The sequence below is a fragment of the Macaca mulatta genome, chromosome 9 (assembly GCF_049350105.2).
Source record: "Macaca mulatta isolate MMU2019108-1 chromosome 9, T2T-MMU8v2.0, whole genome shotgun sequence".
In the NCBI taxonomy this organism is placed as follows: domain Eukaryota; kingdom Metazoa; phylum Chordata; class Mammalia; order Primates; family Cercopithecidae; genus Macaca; species Macaca mulatta.
The window spans coordinates 7,264,994-7,289,800 of record NC_133414.1 but is presented as its reverse complement, the minus strand read 5'-3'; the positions used below and the strand labels follow the sequence as shown (position 1 = coordinate 7,289,800).

General features: G+C 36.1%; 1 protein-coding gene across 23 annotated transcripts in view; it reads right to left on the bottom strand.

Moving 5' to 3' along the window:
• The window catches only part of TASOR2 (transcription activation suppressor family member 2), a 79,014-nt gene that overhangs the window by 34,390 nt on the left and 19,817 nt on the right, over window positions 1-24,807 (bottom strand). For 8 of the 23 annotated variants that reach the window (XM_015146393.3, XM_077945675.1, XM_077945678.1 and 5 more), the window contains exons 2-14: window positions 20,563-20,696; window positions 16,612-16,757; window positions 16,239-16,334; window positions 14,910-14,982; window positions 11,352-11,443; window positions 8,598-8,735; window positions 8,324-8,448; window positions 8,221-8,240; window positions 8,027-8,126; window positions 6,096-6,196; window positions 5,336-5,439; window positions 3,001-3,073; window positions 2,835-2,897 (exon numbers count right to left, since the gene is read on the bottom strand). In XM_015146393.3, coding sequence (XP_015001879.3) covers window positions 2,835-2,897; window positions 3,001-3,073; window positions 5,336-5,439; window positions 6,096-6,196; window positions 8,027-8,126; window positions 8,221-8,240; window positions 8,324-8,349 — 487 coding nt within the window. In that variant the 5' untranslated portion in view covers window positions 8,350-8,448; window positions 8,598-8,735; window positions 11,352-11,443; ... (2 more) ...; window positions 16,612-16,757; window positions 20,563-20,696. The remainder of the gene's footprint in view (window positions 1-2,834; window positions 2,898-3,000; window positions 3,074-5,335; window positions 5,440-6,095; window positions 6,197-8,026; window positions 8,127-8,220; window positions 8,241-8,323; window positions 8,449-8,597; window positions 8,736-11,351; window positions 11,444-14,909; window positions 14,983-16,238; window positions 16,335-16,611; window positions 16,758-20,562; window positions 20,697-24,807) is intronic. The other 15 variants (XM_077945674.1, XM_077945677.1, XM_028825943.2 and 12 more) reach the window with 3 other exon arrangements.

The window sequence follows — 24,807 nt, the reverse complement described above, 5'->3', positions numbered from 1 at the left end:
TAGTCTATGTTTCACCTCCTCTCCTTGGCCCATGCTTTGACTGAAGTGCTAACTTTTTCTTTTTTTGCAAACGAATAAAGGAAAGAGTAAAAGGGAAAAAAAAGAGAAAAGGTCTGGTCCCTATGAACTGGGTAAAAAAATCCTAGAAAATTTGAGTTGTCAGTAATATAAAGCCACAAGAAACAATGGCCTTCAAGGCCTAGTAAGTGAAAATAAAAATTGTACCATTCTTGTTAAAGAAAAGTAACTTCAGAATAAAACACAAAGTTAGTTCTAGTTAAATACATTAGCACTACAGTAGTTACAGAAAAAGGAAATGAAGGACAAATAACAGTAAAAAGGAAAATGTGGCCAGATATCAAAATAAAAAGTTTTGTATTTTTTGTAGACATGGGATTTGTCGTGTTGCTCAGGCTGGTCTTGAACGAGTGGGCTCAAGAGATCTGTCTGCCTCAGCCTCCTGGAGTGCTGGGAATACAGGCCTCCACCACTCCGGGCCCGAAGTTTTTATAAATTAAATTGTCTTAAAGTTATTACTCTGGTCTTTTTGTTATTTGTTTTTTGTTTTTTTTTTTGAGTCAGAGTCTTCTTCTGTCACCCAGGCTTGAATGCAGTGGTGTGATCTCAGCTCACTGCAACCTCCGCATCCCGGGTTCAAGCAATTCTGTGTCTTAGTCTCTTGAGTAGCTAGAATTATACACACATGCCACCACACCCAGCTAATTTTCATATTTTTAGTAGAGATGGGGTTTCACCATGTTGGCCAGGCTGGTCTCCAACTCATGGCCTCAAGTGATCCGCCCGCCTTGGCCTCCCAAAGTGCTGGGATTACAGGCGTGAGCCACTATGCCTGGCCAGTCTTTTTCTTCTTCACCTGATATAAATATAGGCAAACGCTTGGCAAGTTCATGTCATATTTATGTGAGAATTTTAATCTTTCACTTTGTTATAATCTTTTAATGAAATATCTGAAACTTTATAGTTTACAACTGGAAAAAAAAAAAAAAAAAAAAAAAGAAATTAGAAATCTTACAGGAGCCAGATCTGGAGTTAGCTGTTAGACCATAAACAAATTCGACCCTGAGTTTCTTCATCTTTGAAACTGTTATAAGAGTACTTATTTTATGGATTGCTAAATCTACTACTTCCACCACAAAACCTGACATGATAAATGCTTGAAAAATACAAACAGCCACTGCCAATTATGTTATTATCATGGGTAATGCTTTGCTTGTTGCAATGAAGTGATGCCTAGGAAAGCACAGCTTTCTGCTTTAAGTAACTAGTTTTATTATTATTATTATTAATTTTTTTGAGACAGAGTCTCACTCTGTCGCCAGGCTGGAGTGCAGGGGCGCGTGATCTCAGCTCACTGCAATCTCTGCCTCCCGGGTTCAAGTGATTCCCCTGCCTCAGCCTCCTGAGTAGCTGGAACTACAGGTATGCATGACCAAAACCAGCTAATTTTTTGTATTTTAGTAGAGACGGAGTTTCACCATGTTGGCCAGGATGGTCTCGATCTCCTGACCTTGTGATCCACCCACCTCAGCCTCCCAAAGTGCTGGGATTACAGGCGTGAGCCACCACGCCTAGCCAGTAACTGAATTTTTAAAAAAAACTTTAAAAACATTTTTATATTGGTTATAGCTTTATAAATACTATATAGAATTTTATGTTTAAACACACACATTGTGATTATAAAACAAAGTGACTTTTTTTTTTTTTTTTTTGAGACAGGGTCTCACTCTGTTGCCCAGGCTGGAGGGCAGCGGTACAATCTTGGCTCACTGCAACCTCCGCGTCCCGGGCTCAAGTGATCCTCCCACCTGAGCCTCCCAAGTAGATGGGACCACAGGTGCAAGCCACCACGCCTGGCTAATTTTTCTCTATTTTTTGTAGAAACGGGGTCTTGCCATGTTGCCTAGGCTAGTCTTGGAACTCCTGAGCTCAAGAAATCCACCTGCCTCGGCCTCCCAGAGTGCTGGGATTATAGGTGTGAGCTGCCGTGACTGGCCAACTCTCATTTATTTATTTGTTTAGCAAATATTTACTGTTTTATAGGTGACTGGCATTGCTACGCACTAGGGATACAGCAGAATACAAGAAGGGCAGGCATTAAATAATTATACAAATAAATATTTAAACTATATGGATGATAAATAAGCATAGGGGTCTAAGTTGAGCAAAACGTGGTGATGGGAATAAAGAAAGTGATAGTGAAGCCGAGCTTGACAGATAGGAGGAAGAATAAACTAGATTAGTGTTTCTCAATCTTTTTAGTCATCCTCCTCCCCAGCCCTTTTAGACCCATTTTTCCCCCAAATTGACCTCCAAAATTTTAATACCACATATACACTGCATATCTGTTTATGCACTGTATGAGTAGTATTTTTTTGCCCCCAAGAGCCAAGGTTTGGTCCTCTGGTGGATCAACATCACCATAAGAATGTATGGGCTTGATATGAAAAAGACTAATAGATAAGGTACAGATAAGGAGAACAGCACCTATGAAGACCCAGAGCCTGAGACATATTTACTGGAGAGACGATGGCAAAATTCAATAACAAATGAATTCAGTTTTAGACATGCTGAATTTAAGGCACCTTTGAGATATCTTAGTGGCAACGTCAGTAGACAAGTGGAGATATGGGATTGAGGTCAGAGGGAAGCATAAACCTACAAGGGAGGTCAAGAAGGGTGAACCAGTGATGTTAAGGGAAGAGAGATACTTAAGAGGAAAAAACAGTTAACAGTGTCACGTGCTGCTAAGTGGTCAAGTCAGATGAGGACTAAATATATCCAACAGAGTGAACTGGAAACCACTGTATCCTCACCTGTTGACAGGGGTGAATGAAATAAATGTAACCCATGCAGACCCATCTGCTTGCCTCCAAAATCTATGCAGAATGAGAATCAGAAAAAGAAAAGTTAGGTTGTTGATCTTATAAAGCAAAAGTAAACATAATGAAAAATATTTTTTCCCAAAACAGTTGTCCATACCTGGTTCTGATAGTAAGGCTGATGATGTAAGTAAAATGAAAAACCCTCGATCTTCTAAGCATTTGATGATTGCCTTAAATATAAATGAAAAATTCAACTGAAGGAATATTCTGCAATCCCTCTCTTCTCCCTCTACCCATACTCATTAGTGAATATTGACCTCAAGAAAAGAAAAAATTCTGCACATGTTATGGGAGTCAGGGTAATTCTGTCCCCAGTATCAGAAACTTCAAATTCCTTAGCTGAAATAATCTTGCCCCTGTTGGGGCTATATAAAATAACCAGAATATGAAGGGTTAGTTTTAGAATAGTGCTCAAGCACATGGCAGATCAATCAGAAAAGCCTTACTTTTTCACTGAGACAGCTGACATTTCATACCACTGCTTAAACAGCCAATATGTTACCATGTAGCCAGTATAAACTCAAGATGAATCAAACCTATAAGTAGCATCTTAAGCTCATATTTACATGAAAATTTTCCCAAAACCCTGAAACTAAAAAGACTGCAAGATACCATCCAATAAAAGACTTCTTTCTACAGCATCTTAAGAAATGGAAAATAATAGAAAATAATCAAGTTCCAGGGCAACAAGAAATACAGATGAAAATAAATTCTTCCTCTCTTTTGTTTCCCTCTATCAGAGTCTTCAGTGGACTCTTGAGCTCAAGAAAAGTCTTGAAATTTTAATGCTTTCAGTAACTGGGGCAGTTTTGTCCCCAGGCAGCAGCTGTTGTCTAAAAGCTGTTGTTCTAAATCATGAATTCAATAGCTTTTCTTTTCTACTGCTTACCACTTCAAAAATCTATATACACATAAAAGATAAAATCCAGTATCTATACAATAATTTTTCAGTTAAACCACCTAAACAAAATATACCATTTTACAGAATAAAACATTTTATTTCAAAACTGAGAGGTGATAAGGCTACAAATATAAATCATTATTTAATCACAATGAATATACAAAATCAGACTTTTCTAATGATTACACTACAATAAAGTTAGGACACTAATATCTCACTCACAAAAAGAATCACTACTTTCAGTTTTCAAAAAGATTCTATGAGAGTCTCTATGTGTGGTATGGCATATGATGATTTACATATTTGTCTCCTCCATAGTCTCCTAAGCTCCTTGACTTACAGGAGCTATGATTTAAGAGCCTATTTCTTTGAAAGACAGGGTATCACTCTGTTACCCAGCTTGCAATGCAGTGGCACAGCAACAGCTCACTGCATCCTTGAACTCCCGGGCTGAAGCTATCCTCCCACCTCAGCCTTCAGAGTAGCCAGGACTACAGGTGCAGGCGGTTATGCCTGGCTAGTTTAAAAAAAAAAAAAAATTTTAATTTTTTTATTTTGGTAGAGATAAGGTCTTGCTATGTTGCCCAGACTGGTCTCAAACTCCTGGCCTCAAGTGATCCTCCCACCTTGGCCTATCAAAGTAATGGGATTATAGATGTGATCTGCCATGCCAGACTTTAGGAACTATTTTGTATCCTTGCTTCTTGCCCCTCCTACCCAGTATGTGAATCATCCTTTTCTTTTTTTTTTTTGAGACTGAGTCTTGCTCTGTCACCCAGGCTGGAGTGCAGTGGTGCGATCTAGGCTCACTGCAAGCTCCGCCTCCCAGGTTCACGCCATTCTCCTGCCTCAGTCTCCCGAGTAGCTGGGACTACAGATGCCCGCCACCATGCCCAGCTAATTTTTTTGTATTTTTTAGTAGAGACAGGATTTCACCATGTTAGGCAGGATGGTCTTGATCTCCTGACCTCGTGATCTGCCCACCTCGGTCTCCCAAAGTGCTGGGATTACAGGCGTGAGCCACCACGCCCGGCTGTGAATCATCCCTTTGTCCAGTGTATCCATGCTGTAGATGCTACCCACCCAGTAGGCCAACAGTAGTACTTCATAATGCCTGCACCACCTACCTCACTCATCACAAGTAGTACTCAAGTACAGTATAATAAATAAAATATTTTGAGATGGACAGTCCATACTCATATAACTTTTCTTACAGTATATAGTTGTAACTTCCATTTTATTATTGTTGTTCATCTCTTGCTGTGCCTAATTTATAAATTAAACTTTATCATAAGTATGTATGCATAGAAAAAAACACAGTATACATAGCTTCAGTACTATTCACAGTTTTGGGCATCCACTGGGGGTCTTGGAACATAAACCCCACAGATACTGTATTACATCAATAATATATAAATAAATATTAAACATGAAACTCCTCACAGCAAATTAAAATGATTCCATCTAGACACAATTAATACATACATATCAATTTAAGAAAAACATAATATTTTAAATTAGTGATTCTTACCAATTGCTTGTTTTTAATACATTCTGTTAATTTATCTATATTTTCCCCTTGTCTGTTTGACAGTTCTACCTCATACAAATTGAAGCACAAATCTTGAAAACAGACTGTAGAGAAAACCAGAAAAACATTTATTTTTAATATGCTATTATGTACTTATAGTCAATTTGTTCATTTTATATGTTGCAAAAATGAAAGAATAGAAATACTACTCAAAAACCTTTATCATTTAATGTTCTTGGTTATAAAACTCCTTCATAAAACATCATCAAAACAGTTATTTTAAAACAATGCTCTTATTTATACTGACACTGCTCTAAGATTAACAAGACAAATACAAATACATACTACATGAATAAACATCAATGCTCCGTGAATTAACCTAAATGACCAAGAAATTTCCTTCTCATGGTTTTTCTTTGAGTTTAAAAGTACGTCTATAAATAAAACCAACAAAAACTCTATCTTCCTTGAGAGGAATAGTTACAAGTTTCCAAATGCTTTTAATATCTGTTTGCTTAATTGCATCAGTATTTCTAGATTAAAGCTAGTCTTTGTCATCTTAGGTAAAACTACCTTGCAGTTTCTAGTTGGCTTCCAAGGAACTGAAGAAAATAGTAACTCTACAACTTTCTCACAAAAGACTCTTTTAAGAGTCACTTAAGATGAAATAGAAGTGTGCATGTTTGAATGTTTGGAATAGAGCAGAAAATAACCAGAACAAAGCCCAGGACAAGCAACGTGTTACTACATTTCAACAGACCTTTCCGCTCCAAGTAATTCTGTTTTCTAAAGGCAGCCTCTGGTAGTCGTTTTTTCAAGGAAGACACTTTCATTACATACTTAAAATCTAGTTCTTGTGGTCTAAAAAATAACACAACAATATCAAGCAGAATAATAAACAGTGGATCTAAATTTTCATAAGCTTTAGTTTTCTAACATAAATGTAAAAAAATATATAACCACAAAAAAGACCTTAAATTGATAAGCTCCAGGTTAAATAATATGTATATTTTTAAGTACGACAGATTTTCAAATACATGATCCATAAACCATGGTCTGCAAATGTTCACATTTTCTAAATACATGTCTTTTTGGTACAGACAAAATATCTAGATGTCTCAAAAAATTATGTATACAGGAATAAGGAATTTTTTAAAAATTATGCTATTTAAGAGTTATTTCCTGACTACTTTTTCCTTTTTTTGTGTGTGTGAGATGGAGTCTGGCTCTGTCACCCAGGCTGGAGTGCAGTGGTGTGATCTTGGCTCACTGCAACCTCTGACTCCTGGGTTCAAGTAATTACCCTGCCTCAGCCTCCGAAGTAGCTGGGATAACAAGTATGCGGCACCATGCCCAGCTAAGTTTTGTATTTTTAGTGGAGACGGCGTTTGACCACATTGGCCAGGTTGGTCTCCAACTCCTGACCTCAGGCAATCTGCTCACCTCAGCATCCCAAAGTGCTGGGACTACAGGTGTGAGCCACTGTGCCTGGACCCTAGGAAATTTTCTTATACAACCCCAAAGCAACAAGCAAAATCAACACATTCACAATGATACGATACTATGACTTAACCTACATCTTATTCAAATGCTGCCAACTGTCTCACTAAGTTCCTTCACAGAAAAAGAAAACAATTTCCAATCCAAGATGCCATAATGCATTCAGTAATCATGTCTCTTTAGTCTCCTTTAATCTGGAACAGTTTTTCAGTCTTTCTTTACTTAAATGACTTGGATATTTTGAAAAATACAGACGATTTTGCAGAATGCTCCTTAATCAGCATAGGTCTATCATTAACTTAACCACTTAGTTAAGATGGTATCTGGCAGTTTACTCCACTGGTAGGTCTGCATTTTTTTCCTTTGTGATTAATAAGAAGTAGTGGGGAAACGTTGTAAGATATGCAAATATTATTAAACTTTCACCTGTTTTTAGCATACACTGGTTGATTATTATGGTGTTGTCAAATGCTGATTTTCTGATTTATTAATCTTTCCACATTTATTAGTTGCACTCTATACATGAGGAAGAACTTACCCTCCTCTCCTATTTGCTTATTCACATAATTTTTATGTTGTGGGTTATTATACTCCTACTTCTTCTTAAAAAAGGCTGATAGGAAAAAAAATGAATCCTTACAACACATCAGTTTTCACCTTGTATTTCAATTAAACTATGACTATTTCTTAATGGTTTGGGATACAAACTAAGAACAGGCTGAACAAAAAAGATTTCCTAAGATGTTCTTCACAGTTCCCCAGAAGAAAATATTAATCATGATAATTGCTTTTAACGTAAATACATGTAACAGCTACTCTAATACTTTTCTAAGAGAACCATGTTAAAATTTGAAACTCAGATACCGCAAAATGTTAATAAAAATAATATTAAGTGGCTATAATCTGCCACATTTGCTATCAGGCAAATCTGATTTATTTCTTGGGGAAGGTCAAATTTCTACTTTCAAATAGTTTAATTTATCCCAAGAGGTCATTTTCCCATTAATAAATTAGAATTTAGGTTTCCTATGTCATACCCTGTGTGCTATATATCTACCCAAATGTACCCTCATCTAAAATCAGTAACAGTTGCTGTATTTTACACCAATGCCACCCTTGAAATGAAGGGGGGGAAAACCCCCAAAACTTGTAATATAAGCATTAGTAAAGGACATGACATTTAATACTTACAGCTGTGTTGGAATCATTGCACCGTAAGTGGACCAAAGAGCTATATCACATAGCATACGGTCTTGAACAATTAATTTCCCTTTCCATGGAGACATGAGAACTTTAAGAAATGAAGGTAAGAAAGAAACCGATTATTTATGATGAAATATTTACTCAAGAAAAACAAAAACCTAAAATAATGAATTATTTCTCACCATTTTCGCTGCATTCAAGTCTAGCAGAAAAAAAAAAGAGAACATTTTTACAAGAGTAAAAGAAACAGATTCAGTAAAACAAAGCATGTATACAATTACTTACATGCTTTTATGAGCTGGTGGTGCCATAGTTTTAGGTTCCCTGTATCGAAAAGCTACAATTACATAAGGACAGATCTGTCTGGGTCGCTCAATAACAGTGTTGCCTGAAAGTTCGTAAAAGTAATACTGCAAGAAGAAAAATAAGTATTATCAGGGTGGTAGCACTATGGAATTGCATATGTACCAAGTTTTTCTCAACCCCACCCAGCCCTGAAATTTAACACATTAGACTCAGAAATATATCTTGGGTGTTATTCATTCACAGGTGACTATACCTGACTCAGTTCAAAGGCACGAAAATGACTCGTCTTGTTAGAAACCTTGTTAGTATTTTCAGACACGTGGCAATCATAGCCAGAAGATGGCTTAGTATAGTTAGTTGTGTAATTCTCAGACACAGACTTGACTTTTCCCTAGAATGAAAATATTAAAACTTATCAGATGCCGTCAAATAGCAATAACCTTTACTCTAGGATTCATTTAGTAGTAGTCTAATAAGGATGCAGATATGTGTCCCCTAACAGTAACTGTATTAAGAACTATACTCCTTAGAAAAACAATTATCTTAAGGCCAAAAATAGTTTTAATTATCCATGAACCCTTAAAAATGTATTTAAAAATCTTGGACATTTGGGCATCTGAGACAAATATCCATAGTTTTTATCACAATATCAAAGAAATATACGAATCACCCTAAATTTAAGAGAGCCATTTCCTTAAAAGAGTAACTACAGCCCACCATCTTTTATGTTATGGTCATTGAATGGCTCTTTGGTGACTGTAACGTAAAAGAGAACAAAATCTAAAATTTCAAAAGACGAGTTTCCAATCTGAACTATGATCAGTTGTAAATTATAAACTGAGATACTTCTATTATGCCAAGGCCCAGCAAGTTAACAAGAAGCAAATATGTAGCAAAGTTCTTAGCAGGCCACTGGTCCTGGTCACTGAACAGTCAGCAGTATTTTCCATTACGGATTTCTCTCCATCAAGGGTTACGTGTCTCTCAAAACAAAACAAAACAAAACAAAAAAACAAAAAAAAAAAGAAAAGAAAAAAGCAAGCAGCTGGGCACAGTGGTTCACACCTGTAATCCCAGCATTTTGGGAGGCCAAGGTGGGCAGATCATGAGGTCAAGAGATCAAGACTATCCTGGCCAACATGGTGAAACCCTGTCTCTACTTAAAATATGAAAAAATTAGCTGGGCGTGGTGGCACGCGCCTGTAGTCCCAGCCACTTGGGAGGCTGAGGTAGGAGAATTGCTTGAACTCGGGAGGTGGAGGTTGCAGTGAGCTGAGATAGTGTCACTACACTCTGGCCTGGCAATAGAGAAAGATTCTGCCTCAAAAAAAAAAAAAAAAAAAAAAGCAGTTAGGCCAAGTTTACCATTATGATGAAATATGCAATGACTTTAAAAGCTGTTTTGAATGATACAATGACATAAGAAAATGTTCATATGATGTTATTAAGTTAAAAAAAGAATAGCATATAAGTATATAAGTATATACAAACTTTTTCCATGGGTTAATAACTCAATATATAGGAAAAAATAAAAATATACAATATATACCCCAACAAATATATCAAAATGGGATATGGGACTATAGGCAATTTTAATTTTTATAAGAAGAATAAAATTACTTTTTTAAAAAGAAGATGTTTTGTTGTTATGTCCTGTGTCTTTATTTACAGACCCACCAAAGGCCAAACCACCACTAAACCAAAAAATATAAACAGTACTTATCAGTAACCAACCACCCCTACCATCTCCTCATCAAACATTTTATGGTTCTGTGTGGCTCAATTTTGTGAAATAAAATGAAGATGAGAACACAGAGGCAAAAACAGCAATCTCCAGCCAATGGCAAGAAATCAAGGCTTAGGCATAATCTAAGTAAAAAATGAAATGCTCATTATCCACATTAGTAGGCATACTTTCTGCAGCACTCATTGCAGAGCAAGAGAAGAAAGATTAAGGGAGGAAAACTACTGATTGTACCTCAAAGCAATGTCACTCCCCAACCTTTTTTTTTTTTTGGAGATGGAGTTTTTTGTTGTTGTTATCCAGGCTGGAGTGCAGTGGCGTGATCTTGGCTCACTGCAACCTCCACCTTCCAGGTTCAAGTCATTCTCCTGCCTCAGCCTCCCAAGTAGCTGGGATTACAGGCACCCGCCACCACGTCAGGCTAATTTTTTTACACTTTTAGTGGAGACGGGGTTTCGCCATGTTGGCCAGGCTGGTCTCAAACTCCTGACCTCACCCGCCTCAGCCTCCCAAAGTGCTGGGATTATAGGCATAAGCCACAGAGTCTGGCCTCTCCCTCCACTTTTTTGAGAACAAACTTCACAATACTAAGAGTTCACACGCTTTTTTTTTTTTTTTTTTTTTAAATTAAATGTCAGTTAGTGCTAGGCTGATAACCAAAGAATTTAAGATAGTAAGAAAGCTAAAACAAAAACAATATAACGAGACCACAGAAATGTCCTCAAGAAGCCCAATCACATCTAAAATCAGTTTCCCTTCTGTTTGGGTGAAAATTCCAAATTGCATGATTCACTTAAACAGTACCATTTAGGACATTCAAGGATTTGTGGCATCATCACTTCTAGGTGGCACATGAAGCTGTGAAGCTGGACGTCTTACGGAGAAAGAAAATAAGATTCTATTGACCATTTAAATTAGACAATGAATGTTGTTTTCTAAACTCATCTTTTATAAGTGTAATCACGTCATCTTATAAGCAGCTACTTGTTTTGTTATTTCATGTTTAAAAAGTAGCTCTGACAGGTGAGAGGAAGATTTTTCCCTGCATACCCTTTATTTTTGAAGTTAAAAAAAAGTTTACAATCTAGTAAATGAATTAAAAAGTTTTCTTTTTAAAGAAAAGGAAAAATAGTTTTGCTTTTCCTGAATTTGGATAGCTAACTTTGGTGAGGACTATGTTCAACTGAGATCTACAGAGAATATCAAAGGTAGATAACCTTAAACTTTAAAAGGAAATCACATAACAGCACATTTAGCCTTTACCTTAATTATATTAAAAATTACAACATAACCAGATTTCCCATGATACCATGGTCTTGGATGAAGATAGTCGGAGTATTTGGAAATGTATACACCTGTAAAAGTATAAAATATAGATTAAGCAGCAGATTGCCCACCAGAGAGGAGAAAGTAGAAGCAATAAGACCAATTAGAAAAAAAGCTACTGTGATAGTTGAGCAGGAGAGGAGGATTCAAACAAGGCAGCAGCCGTGAAAAATGAGGAGGAAAGGACAAGCTTCAGGGGCATTCCTCAACTGAGGCACCTCTTTCAAAACATAAGAGACAATGGGTGAGAAAACTGATACGGTGGAAAAGAGTGATGATTCTGTGGTCAGAAGCTTGGGTTCCAGGCAAGAATAAGTCACTCAGGTAGGGAGGGTGGGCCTGGGTCACAGACACAAACACCACAGGGTGCTCATGAAGATTTAAAAGATCAATAAGCTTTAAAAACTATTATTAATTGAAAGTATTATTACACACAAAATTATCCAGTTCTAGTCAAGCCAAAAACTACAAAACACATGTAAGTAGTAGTGTTAATTTTATTATCAACCCCAGCGCATGTGTTTTTGAAGAACGTGTATTTGTCAGGAACAATCCAGTTTCTACTTCCACCACTCTACTGAAGCCAGCCTCTCAAACATCAGCAATGAAATCATAAGATTGTAGGAATGCAGGAAAATGTTTTTTTTTGTTTTGAGATGTAAGCTGCAGTGGTTATTTGTAATTTACTTTCAAATTCTCCAGAAAAAAAATTAAACAAATGAAGCAAATAATGCAATATGTGTGTGTGTATATATATGTTTATATTTTTATATATATTTATATTTATACACATTTATATTTAGAGACAGAGTCTTGCTCTGTTGCCTAGGCTGGAGTGCAGTGGTGTGATCTCGGCTCACTGCAACCTCTGCCTCCCAGGTTCAAGCAATCTCAAGTCTCGGCCACCTGAGTAGCTGGGATTACAGGTGCACGCCACCATGCCTGGCTAATTTTTGTATTTTTAGTAGAGACGGGGTTTAGTTAGCCATGTTAGTCAGGCTGGTCTGGAACTCCTGGCCTCAAGGGATCCACCTGCCGTGGCCTCCGAAAGAGCTAGGATTACAGGCGTGAGCCACCGCACCCAGCCAATAATGCATAATATTATTTGCTAAACTTTGGTGATGGGTATATTACACTATGCTCTTTACTTTTTCTATGTTTGAATTTTTCATAATGAAATGAGAGTGGGGTGAAAAAAATAGGAGAGAAGAGAAAACGTTGTATGCAGTGTTATCAGGGTTATGAATTTATCACTTTTAATGTCCCTCAGAAGATGAATTGAATGTAAATTTTAATTTTTTTTGTTTTATAGAGTTATCATATGACCCAGTGGTTCCACTCATTATATATCGAAGACATATATATAACTATGTCCACCCAAAACCTTGTACATACATGTTCATAGAACCACTATTCGTAATAGCCCAAAAGTAGAAATAACCCATATGTCCATGAACTGATGAATGCATAAAGAAAATATGGTATGGCCACATAACAGAATACAGCATTGTACCATTTAACATTTTGGTCAACAACAGACTGCATAAAGTTTGGACAGTGGTCCCATAAGTTTGTAATACCATATTTTTACTGTACTTTTTCTGTTTTGATACACAAACACACACCACTATTTTATAACTGCCTGAAGTATTCGGTACAATAACATGCTGTACAGGTTTGTAGCCTAGGGGCAACAGGCTATCCCATATAGCCTAGGTGTGTCGTAGGCTATGCCCTCTAGGTGTCTCTAAGTACACTCTGTGACGTTCACATGAGTAAAAAATTGCGGCCGGGCGTGGTGGCTCACACCTGTAATCCCAGCACTTTGGGAGGCCAAGGAGGGCAGATCATGAGGTCAGGAGATCGAGACCATCCTGGCCAACATGGTGAAACCCCATGTCTACTAAAAATGCAAAAATTAGTTGGGCATGGTGGTGCGTGCCTGTAATCCCAGCTGCTCAGGAGGCTGAGGCAGGAGAATCACTTGAACCAGGGAGTCGGAGGTTCCGGTGAGCTGAGATAGCGCCATTGCACTCCAGCTTGGCGACAGAGCACAACTCCGTCTCAAAAAAAAAAAAAAAAAAAAAAAACAAAAACTGCCTAACAATGCAATTCTTGGAACATATCCCCATTGTTAAGTGCTGCAGGACTGCATTATTCAATCATAAAAAGGAATGAAGTACCACTGGTTCATGCTATAATATGCCTTAAAAACATGCTAAAAGAAGTTACTCAAAAAAGACCGTATATGAGATGATTCCACTTATATGAAATGTCCAGAATAGGCAAATCTATAAAAGCAGAACATAGACTGGTGATTGCCTAGAGCGGGGATGGTAGAGAATGGGGAGTCACTGCTAAAGGCCATGGGATTTCTTTTTTGGGTGATAAAAATGGTCTAAAATTAACTGTTATGATGGTTACCCAACTATGGGACTACATTAAACAATGGGTGAATTCTATAATTGTGAAATTATATCTCAATAAAGCAGTTTTTTTTTTTTTAAAAAGGTCAGCAGGAATCTAGCCATGATAATCTTTCTCAGTTCTGAACTCCACATTCTACATAGTACCTGGCACTGCTAAATACCCTTCTTTGTGAGATCTTTCTGCTGTCTGTGAAACTCTATTTCCTAAGTCTCCATGCAACAGACTGCTCTTGACACTGCCTCGTTCTATCCTCGCTCTACCTCCCCACACCCTGGTCCCATTAATGACCCAAAAGTTCTGTTTTTGCCATCTTCTCTTTCCATGCCATCCCACTAACAATGTCTTAGCTTCAGTTCACACTCCACTCCCACAACCCCAGCCCCAAATCTAGTTCTGATCCCTTTATGACCTATAGGCTATCTTTCAGAAACACTTAAGAAAATCTATTTCTCAAATTCAACTCATAAAAGTAGTACTGTCCATTTACTGAGAACTTATTAGGTGCAAAGTCCTGGGCTAAACACTTTAGTCTCACTGAATCCTCCCAACAACTCTATAAAGTAGTTTAATCTGTTTTACACATGAAGAAACTGAATCTTAAAAAAAGTTAGTGCTAATTTATATTCTTGACAATTAGATAACATTTTTCTTTTTAATTCATCAGCTTCTCTACTAATCTGCTTCTCTTCTTATGTACCTCTTTTCTATTAATAATTATCATTGTAATATAAGTTTAAAAGCTTATATTTGATTATTTCTTCTCTTACCCCTCACATTCCATGGTTGCCAAGTTTGGTCAGTTCTATCTAATGTCTATTCTTATTGCCATTGTGATAACTTAGAAGACATTCTCAAGACAATACCAATCTCTTGACACTGAAAAATACTGTAAAGTTTTAAACTCAAATCTCGTTCATATATTTAAAGTTAGAAATCTAAACATTATGAGCTGTTTGACATTTAATGAAACTGGCTTTTAATATACATATCTTATAAACCTAATGAAACCTCACTTCATCTTGTAAAAGATTTTTTTTTAAGATTCTTTTTGCTTTACAGGCTTACCTTTGGCTGGATCACCCAGAGTGGTAACAGCACTGCTGCCAACACGGAGTCCACGCTGACATACCAATTTTGCCTTTAAACAAAAGATTACTTTGCTTCAGTCTTTGAAGTAGCAATGAAATAATGCTATAATCTGTAAGTGGTTTTTTTTTTTTTTTTTTTTAGTTTTATTTTTTTATAATACGATAGAGACAGGGTCTCACTATGTTTCCCAGGCTGATCTCAAACTCCTGGGCTCAAGCAATCCTCCCACCTCAGCCTCCCATAACGCTGGGATTACAGGTATGAGGCACAACTGCATCTGGCCTAATCTATAAGCTTTAAAATAAACAGTCTGCTCACTGTAGGTACTCAGGGCACAAAGAAAACTTATTCAAAGCAATCTGTATTTTGATTAATGGCCCAAAATTTTCACAGAATTTTACCGTTTCAATTAACAAAAATGTCAGCAAAACCAAATTAAGCAGGGTCACAGGTAAGTCCACTAGAAGACTTATTTTCCAACTACAGCTTTAGAACCATGAAATTTCAAAATGTCTTATCGCCAAATGTTATTTTTAGTAAGAACCCAGAGCATCCTATTTGAATTCAGATGATTAAGTTAAAAAGGGATAAACTCTTCTGGTATTACTATATAGTCCTCATTATATGTTAGTGCGAATTATCTGCTAAACAAATCTGCCCCCCTTCTTTATAGACCATTAACCTAATGGAAGCACTAACTTTGAATTATTTTAGATCTCTGGTATTATTTAAAATGTATCTAGGAAACCATACATATCTTTGGAGACCTACCCTGTACACGGTCCTTTCCTTCTCCCATAATTTAGATACAGGCAACAATACAGATTTCAGTCTTCAAATATTGAATGAAGGAATTTCAGTTAACCAGGATGCCAAAGTTTATTAAGTTACATGATTTATCTCCCAAATCATGTAATTTAAACCAGAAAAATATCCACAAGAAACAAAGTATCTGTTAAACGATGATCCAGAATGGAAAAATATCCCTTCAATCTATTAAACGGCATTATTGACGCTAAAGAAACCCGTTTTAATCCAAATTGCACCCTAAGCTTACAAATGTATTTAAGATGAAACTTAAATACGTTTAATCTCTTAAATGTATTTAAGAGAAACCATGAAAAGTTGTAGAAATCAAATCAAATCTCCTTCATGACTGGCTTTTACTGCTGTCATTCACATGCCACCAAACTAAGTAACAAAAAACACTGATGATTTGGTAATCTTACAACTCTTACAGAACGGAAGCACCACAATATTTAAGATTAATGATGCCATTAATTTTCTACAACCTAATTCCCTTACCTCCTTTTCAGTATCAAACAGAAGAAACCCGTAAGTGTCTTGAAGTTCTTCCTGAGTATAGTTACTTGCTTTTTTTTGTCGGTAAAAAGTTTTGTACTGTGTAAAGAGAGAATAACCAAATGCTATAAACTTACTATTTTGTCCTGCAAATTAATTTTTAAAATGCATCATTTAAATTCCTCCTGCTATAAGACTAAACATAAATGCATTATTTTTCTATTCTGTAGAATTACCTTCCAAGTGGCTATTTCCAAGGATCTTCTTCGTCTGAAAAATGATAGCTAAAAAGTGCTAGATTTATATACCAAAAATGATGGGTTTACCTCTTTTAAAACTAAAACAAAACCACCACAGTGTGTACCAAGCACCTCACCTCATTTAAGAAAATGTCATTTTTCACCAAAGTCACATGACTGTACTGAAAACCATGCTCAGATGAAGAGTCCAAGTAAGATGTATGGAGGAGTGAAACTGCCCTCTGGAAGAGAGAGTCTGAACTCAAGGACACTGTCTCAAAAACTGTAAAACACAAACAAAAATAACACAGCTATTTCAGATACCAAAGGATGGGGTTAAGTGGGACACACTGAATATCACTCAAAACATCATCTATTCCTTCCCTATATAACTAAGAAATATTTGTACTGTCTTAGCAAAATAACCTAAATAAATTACAACTGAGGCTGAATTACTTTTAATACAGGAGCTAAAATATGCCCTGCCAGACCCCGTATGTCTTTCGGTTGAAAGCCGTGTACTATAACTGTAGTTGGTCAAAAGCAGATACAACTGTAGTGTCAAAGTGGTAGTCAGGAACTGCTTAGACTTTTAGAGCAATTTCTCATTCTGTAGTTTTTTTTTAATCCTCCGTTTCTATTCTTCTTCTTCTTCTTTTTTTTTTTTTAATATATATGCCACGCTTGATAAACTTACCTTTACATATTTTCATTAAATCCCTAAGTCAGCTGGGTTCCTTTTAAGGGACCTATTATTGCCCAGTCACCAAACACAATAGAAATCACTGTATCTCTGGGATTTCCTCACCAGCCAAGAAGAGTCTATTGAGTTTTACTTCCTGTGAGTTGTATTATAAAATCACTTTCATTTTATACAACAGAGCTGTATTTACAATTTTTTGAAGGTGCTTTTTTCAAACCACACCCATGTGAGATAGTGCTGAGAGACTGTGATACACCTTCCCATGAGAGGCATGTTTTCTAATTGAGAATTACCGACTGGATCCAGTAATTATGTTGACTGACTCTTTGTGCCTTTTGATTTTACAAGTCTCTACTTTAGCAAGAACTGAGCCTAATGACCTAAGAACACTCTCGCATCAAACCATTTTAACTGTTCACTCTCCTATTTGTATTCTTTCTATTCTCTTTAATAAGGTTGGGGGGTTTTACAAACCCAGTATTTACAAATAATAAGGAGAAGAGAATGATTTATATAGCACTGGAAGTATTGGTCATATAGTATAAATGTTATGAAGTACAGTAATATGGCTTCCTACTTTTACCAAAACTCTCAAATGTATTAAAGTTCAAAAAGTAAAGAGAAAAAAGAATCTCAATCAAAATTAACTTATAAGTAACCGATATACAAAAATTAGACTATCTCAGAAATGAAAGCAAACATTTTAGTAAGCTAAATTTGGACTAAACTGTCCTAATACTTTAATTATCAAGATATTTTAAAATATTTTAATAAACTTCCAAGTATCAAAATGAAAGACTGTAAATAGTAAAGAATGAAATGTTTATGAATATTCTGAAGTTGATATACATGATTTATATATTCATTCTAAGTTTACTTTTACTTTTGCTTAGTTTCACTTTCTCCTTCAATATACCAGTGCTGTAAAAAATAAGGACATTCTGAATAGATGCAAACAGCAAAACATCAGTTACAATAATTAAAATTAAAGCTTTATTAGCTACATTACTCAAAGCAAACTGGCAAGCCTGAGCATTTTCAAATTCATTTTACAAATAATCTGTACTGCTAGCCTAAACACAAATCAAGAATTCTTTAGAAACAATAATTTTGGAAACTTTATATTTGATGTTTATAAAAAAGCAAGAAATTTTCGAAATTGAATTATCTATAGACCAAGATCCAATATGTGAGAAACATATCATTTACACTGAAAGAAATATTTTAAAAAGTAACTCTGGAAATGAAGACTATGATTATCAACTTCTCTAAATTCTATAAGTCATTAATAGGTAGGCACAGATTTAAGTTATATACATCCTCATTTTTTAGCATCATAACGCACAATAACGAACTGAAAACTGGAAAGATGGTGCAATTAAAAACACTAATATAGGGTTTCCCAAATACATGGTCACAGAACACTTCATTAATACCAGTGTGGGGAATACTGTTCCCTATAAAGCTACAAATAAAGCCAATGATTTAAAACGAAGGAGGAGGAACAAGTACCAAATTATTTTTTGCTTATATATTTTTATTTCCAGAACTATTTATTTATGGTTAAAAATGCTTCCACTTTAGGCCAGTATTCTCCAAATAGGAGTATATGCATAAAAGCAGTGATTTTATGGTTAGTGGAGGTATGTTAAAAGCAAAGTTGTTGGAAAATCGTAGCTAATCTTAACTCTTTCATGGGTTCATAAAGACATCAATTACACTCTCAAGAAACCACAAGTTTCCTCTCAGTAAATGAGAAAATAGACGAAAATTTCATCTAGAAATTTGATGCTCTCCCTTCTTTACAAAATACACTTTTGAGAGTCCAATTAGTGCACTAGACAATACAAACACTTTATGAACGAATGGTCTCGTTTTTGCTGAGTAATGCTCAAGCTTTATTTAAACATTCAAGACTACCAGACTTTTAAAATGAAGAGGGGGCTATACCACAAAGACACCTAAAAATCTAAAAAGGTAACTTGAAAAGTGCTTGCCTATAAAGTATTAAGTATATCCCTTAGGGCTTAAGTGATGAATAAAGAGCATGTAAGAAAGGTTAAGTTCAATCACAATAGCTCTGAAAATTGAGTTTTCCTGTAGTACCTGGATTTTGGCACATTCCTCCATTTGTGAGTTTAGTCTTAAATGTTAAGTCTAAGCTTGATATAGGTTGGATTCTAGTCAAAGTAACTGCAATAACCTCTTCCCCTTCTCAAAATCCCTTAGAGATACTGAGTGAGACTGGTTTTAGACACTTGTCTCTCTTTTTAACTCCTAATAGAGATGAGAAAATTATAAACCAACTTCTGATGCCATATCACAGATAACTGTCTTCCATTCTAGAAACATCTGGTCTGAAAGTAGATGATGAAATAAACTAATGTCAACATCTTAGGTGTCACAGAAATTCTAAAACAACTAGCTCTTATACATCTCCCCATGACTTTCCTGACTACATCTTCCTATAGAAGGGTTGCAACCCTTCATTAATACTAAAGATGCCTATATCCTTCATTTAGTCGAAGTAAGCCATTTGATAGTTGCTGAAGGAACAGATTGTTACTTAATCCTAAAATGTATTAATTCTACTTTGAAGATATTAAAGGATATCTGGGTTTAGATAAATGTAACTTCTTAGAGTACAATTTGGTAGGACCTATATAAAACCTTAAATACACATACTCATTAACCATTTCATTTCTAGGAATCTATTCCTGAAAATACTCACACACACACACACACCCACACACACACCCCCCCCCCCCCACACAAAAAGGTGTTCCATGTGTATCAGTATCTTTAATAGTGAAAATACTGGCAATAACCTTAATTGCCATCAACAGGGAACAACTTGCAACTACTAAATAAAAACAAGGTAAATCTGTACATACTGGCATATAAAGATATCTATTATATGCTACATTATATGATGACACTTGGTTGAAAAATATATAATTTGTTTGAAAGTATACATAAAAAGATCTAGAAAGGTGGGAAGCCAAACTCTTAATAATGGCTAAAGCAATGGCTGTTGAAATTGGAAAGTGGATACAAGAGGAACTTACATTTTTTAACCTTATACATATGGGTTTTTCTTGCATGTATTACTTCTACCATTTAAAATATTTCAATTCAAAAACCAAATAAAAATGCAACAATTTAAAAGATACAAATAGAGGAACATACATGTTTTATGTTGCAATTTGAAAAGTTAATCACCTATTACTTTTGGACTAATGATTGTTTTAAAAAATATAGGTACTGGAAATCATAATTTTTTAAAGTCTTTGTTTTACATGATCTAAATTAAAACTAAAAACATTTTAATCATTCTATTCTAGATTCATTAATTATGACTTATAGCACTTAGTTTAATACTCACTCTTTTCTGATAGGGACCCTGTCTCGATCTTCTCTGAGACAGAATGTAGCTGGGAGGGTGGTCTTAATTCATTTTCACCAAGTATACCCTCAGAATTCTTGACACAGTCCTGTTCTCTGTTAATGTCATAAATGCTAAAATGAAGAAAGAAAAAAAATCATAAAGTGAACAATTCTATTTATAGCATATTTACTATAGAAACAAATGTTCACCGAGTATCTAATTTGCGTTAGGAATAATTATGTAACATTTATTTACCTCCTTTGACAAGTATTCTCAGCGAAGGACTAAATTTGTTCTATAAGCAATAACATATAATTTGAAATGTTTTTCCTCCAAAAGTCTTTAACTTCTAAATAAAATTTTATACACACAAATACATTATGCTTAATCACTTTTGCCTTACTGAAAAAAAATCTTTCAAAATGAATAGATCACAGAATCACATCTTTATTTTATTAGTTGAAAATAACAAAATCAAGCAGAACACAATTTACAAAAATCTCTCTCCTCCCCCAGATTAGTAGTATATATATTCATTAAACAAAACTATTAGTGGTGACTATTATGCATCCAACACCATGCTATACCTTGGATTTATCAAGACAAATGACAAACAGTCTCTATTACAGAGAAACAGGCCCTATATTAGAAGAGTTCAGATGAGGCTGGGCGCAGTGGCTCATGCCTGTAATCCCAGCATGCTGGAAAGCCAAGGCAGGCAGATTGAGCTCAGGAGCTTGAGACCAGCCAGGGCAAGAAAGTGAGACCCCACCCCTACAAAAAATACAAAAATTAGCCAGGCATGGTGGAGTGTACCTGTAGCCCCAGCTACTTGGGAGGATGAGGTGGGACAATGGCTTGAGTCTGGGGGGGAAGAGGTTACAGTGAGCTGAGACTGCACCCCTGCACTCCAGCCTGGGTGACAGAGCCAGACCATGTCAGAAAGAGAGAAAAGAGAGGAAAGGGAGGAAAGGGAGGAAAGGAAAGAAAGGAAGGAAAGGAAGGAAGGGAGGAAGGAAGAGATAGAGAAAGAGAGAAAGGGGAGAGAGAGGGGGAGAGAGAGGGGGAGAGGGAGAGAGGGGGAGAGGCAGAGAGAGAGAAACAGAGCAAGCTCAGACTAGATGAAGAAGAAAAATCTGCAAAGAAATTCTAAATGTGTAGAAGTCTCTAAAACATGATACAGTGGATGTACACTGATATAACCAATTTTAGGGAGACGGAGCTATGTCAAGAAAGATTTCATGAAGGTATAGATACTTGAAATCTGAGAAGATATTCAAATGAGGAAGCCAAAAAAGGAAATTGTGTACATTTTCCAGATAGTAGAAATAGTATGAGCAAATGAACAGATGTATAAACATGATACATTAAAGGAACTGCAAATAGTTTAATATGACTGACTAAGGGAAGAAGGGTGAGAAGAATAAGAACAAAGAAAAAGATTAAAAAGGTGGTCAAGTTTTCAGTTTTTATCATGAGTCTGTGGAATAAGGATTTTAACATGCTTCACAAAAATAGCATGTATAGTTTTACAACACATTTTCCCCCCAAAAAGAACTGGAGGTAGAATTGTGTGGATACATTCAAGATTTTTTAGGAAAAGTAGCTTTGTTGATAAAATTTCATGAAGGAGGTTGTTTATGCAGGGGAAAATTAGGAACTGGGAGACCAGGATTCTGGTGCAGGTTCTACTACTAACGTGTTTTGAGACAGTGGTTGAAGATATAGTGGACTGACTTCCCTACAATCATGTCCCTTTTACTCCCCTTCCACAAAACCACAATTCTGTTCAGGTATCAGGAGATCCCGTGGTTCAGAAGAAGTTTGGGGGTTGTGTGTGTGTGTGTGTGTGTGTGTGTGTGTGAAAATGAGGGAGAGAGGGTGTGTGTGTGTGGAGAGAGAGAGAGAGAAAGAGAAAGAGGAAAAGAGAAAGAGAGAAAGAGAATGAAAATCTTAATTACTCTAAGATCTTTATGGTAATTCCACTTCCTTTGAATAGTGTTTGTTTTAGGAATAAACATGTGACTCAGTTCTGGCCAGTGAGAGATAAACAGAAGTCTACAGAGAGAGTTCTGGGAAACCTTTCTTAGAAAAGGACTCCATCTTCTAGCCTAAGATCTTGTCTGAAGACGTGTTGCCTGGATCTCCTTGCAACCAAGATGGGATTGATCGGCCAACAGAGAATGGAACAGAACAGAAAGAAACCAGATCCTTGAACTGATGAAATAAACTAACCTGGGGGCTGCCTTATCTTTGGGCTTTATACATGAAATAACAAATGTTCCTTATTGTTTAAACTTTTATTGGAAGCTGAAGACACACTAACTGATGGATTTTGTTAAATTTATACTCTCTAAGGCCTCCTTTAGTTATAATTGCCTTTCTAAAGCTCCTTTCAGTTGTGACTCTACAAGGAGCTTTACTGAAGGCTTGCTGTGCATGAGGCATGTTGCACTGGCATCAGATAACTTAGCAAAGTACTTTTTTCTTTGTTGCCATGGATATAAAGACGTTATCCTAGTAAGAGTTAGCAAGGAAGCTACTGTTATTAATGATAACAACGGCTAACATTCGCTGGGTGCTTACTTTTTTTTTTGAGATGGAGTCTTGCTCTGTGGCCCAGGCTGGAGTGCAAGTGGCTCAATTCTGGTTCACTGCAACCTCCACCTCCCGGGTTCAAGCAACTCTCTTGCCTTGGCCTCCCGCATAGCTGTGATTACAAGTGCCCAGCACCACGCCTGGCTAATTTTTGTATTTTTAGTAGAGATAGGGTTGCACCAGGTTGGCCAGGTTGGTCTCGAACTCCTGGCCTCAAGTGATCGCCATACCTCGGCCTCCCAAAGTGCTGGAATTACAGGCATGAGCCACCGTGCTAGGCCTAGGTTTCACTACTTAACTGCATGTATTAATCACTGCTGAGCCATACTGTGTAGTCAAGTTCCTTTCTTACACCATGTTTTGCTTTTCTGAATTTAAAGTAGCCTCTGCTTAAATTTCAGTTACCAATCATTATTTCAGCTTGAAATTCTAGAGAACTAACAATATCTTCTGGATAAACATAGATCAAAGATTTTGTTCATTTTGAGCAGTTTCTTATCTTTTTTTGGGAAGGATCCTTTCTGGAGCACTATGCCTTCCAGCTTCAATCTGGGCTTGTGCCCTCTGATATTACTGCCTGGCTTTCTAACATTGCTGGGGGATGTTAAGATACAAAATTGATCTACAGATTCAACACAATCTCAGTCTGCAGAAACTGATGATCTGATTCTAAAATGCATGTAAGAAAGATATAAGCCAAAACAATTTTGAAAAAGAAGAACAAAACTGAAGGACTCACTACTAGATTTTAAGAATCACTACAAAGCTAAAGTAGTCAAGACAAGGTGGTACTGATATAAAGAAAATGCATATAGAGCAATGGGACAGAAGAGAGTCCAGATGACAGATATTTAATATTACCAGTATAATTCCATCGAGAAAGAATATCTTTACAATAAATGCTGCTATGGAACAACTAAAATAGGGGGAAAAACATGAACCTCAAACCTCTACCTTAAACCATAAAATTTAACTCAAAATGAATTACAGACCTAAACATTAAAAACTATAACTATTTGGCTAAAATTATAAAATTTAAAAAATCATAGGGAAACATTTTCTTGACTATGGGGTACATAAAGTTTTCATAGGGCACAAAATTAGTGACCTAGAAAAACGTATACATCAGACTTCCTAAAAATTAAAACCATCTGATCTTCCAAGGTATCATTAAGAAATGGGAAATATTTGCAAAGCACCTGTACCTAGAATATATAAAAAACTCATAGACACATTTCACAAAAGAAAGCATATAATAAAAGGAAACATGGGAAATGGGCTAACATTATTAGTTATCAGGGAAGTGCTAATTAAAACCACAATAAACTACTACCGCTCCAGCAGAATGGCTAAAAAGACTGAAAATACCAAGCATTGGCAAAGATGAGGAGCCTCTGGAACGCTCCTAGTAGAAATATAAAGCCAACTGAAAAATTATATAGCCAATTGAAAAAATAACATCAGTTTCTTATAAATACACACTTACCATATGACCCAACTATTCTATTCCCAGATATTTACCCAAGAGAATAAAACGTATCTACAAAAACACTTGCACATGAATGTTCAGAGCAGCTTTTTCACAGTAGCCTAAAACTGGAAACAACTCCAATATTCATAAATAGGTGAATGGATAAACAAACT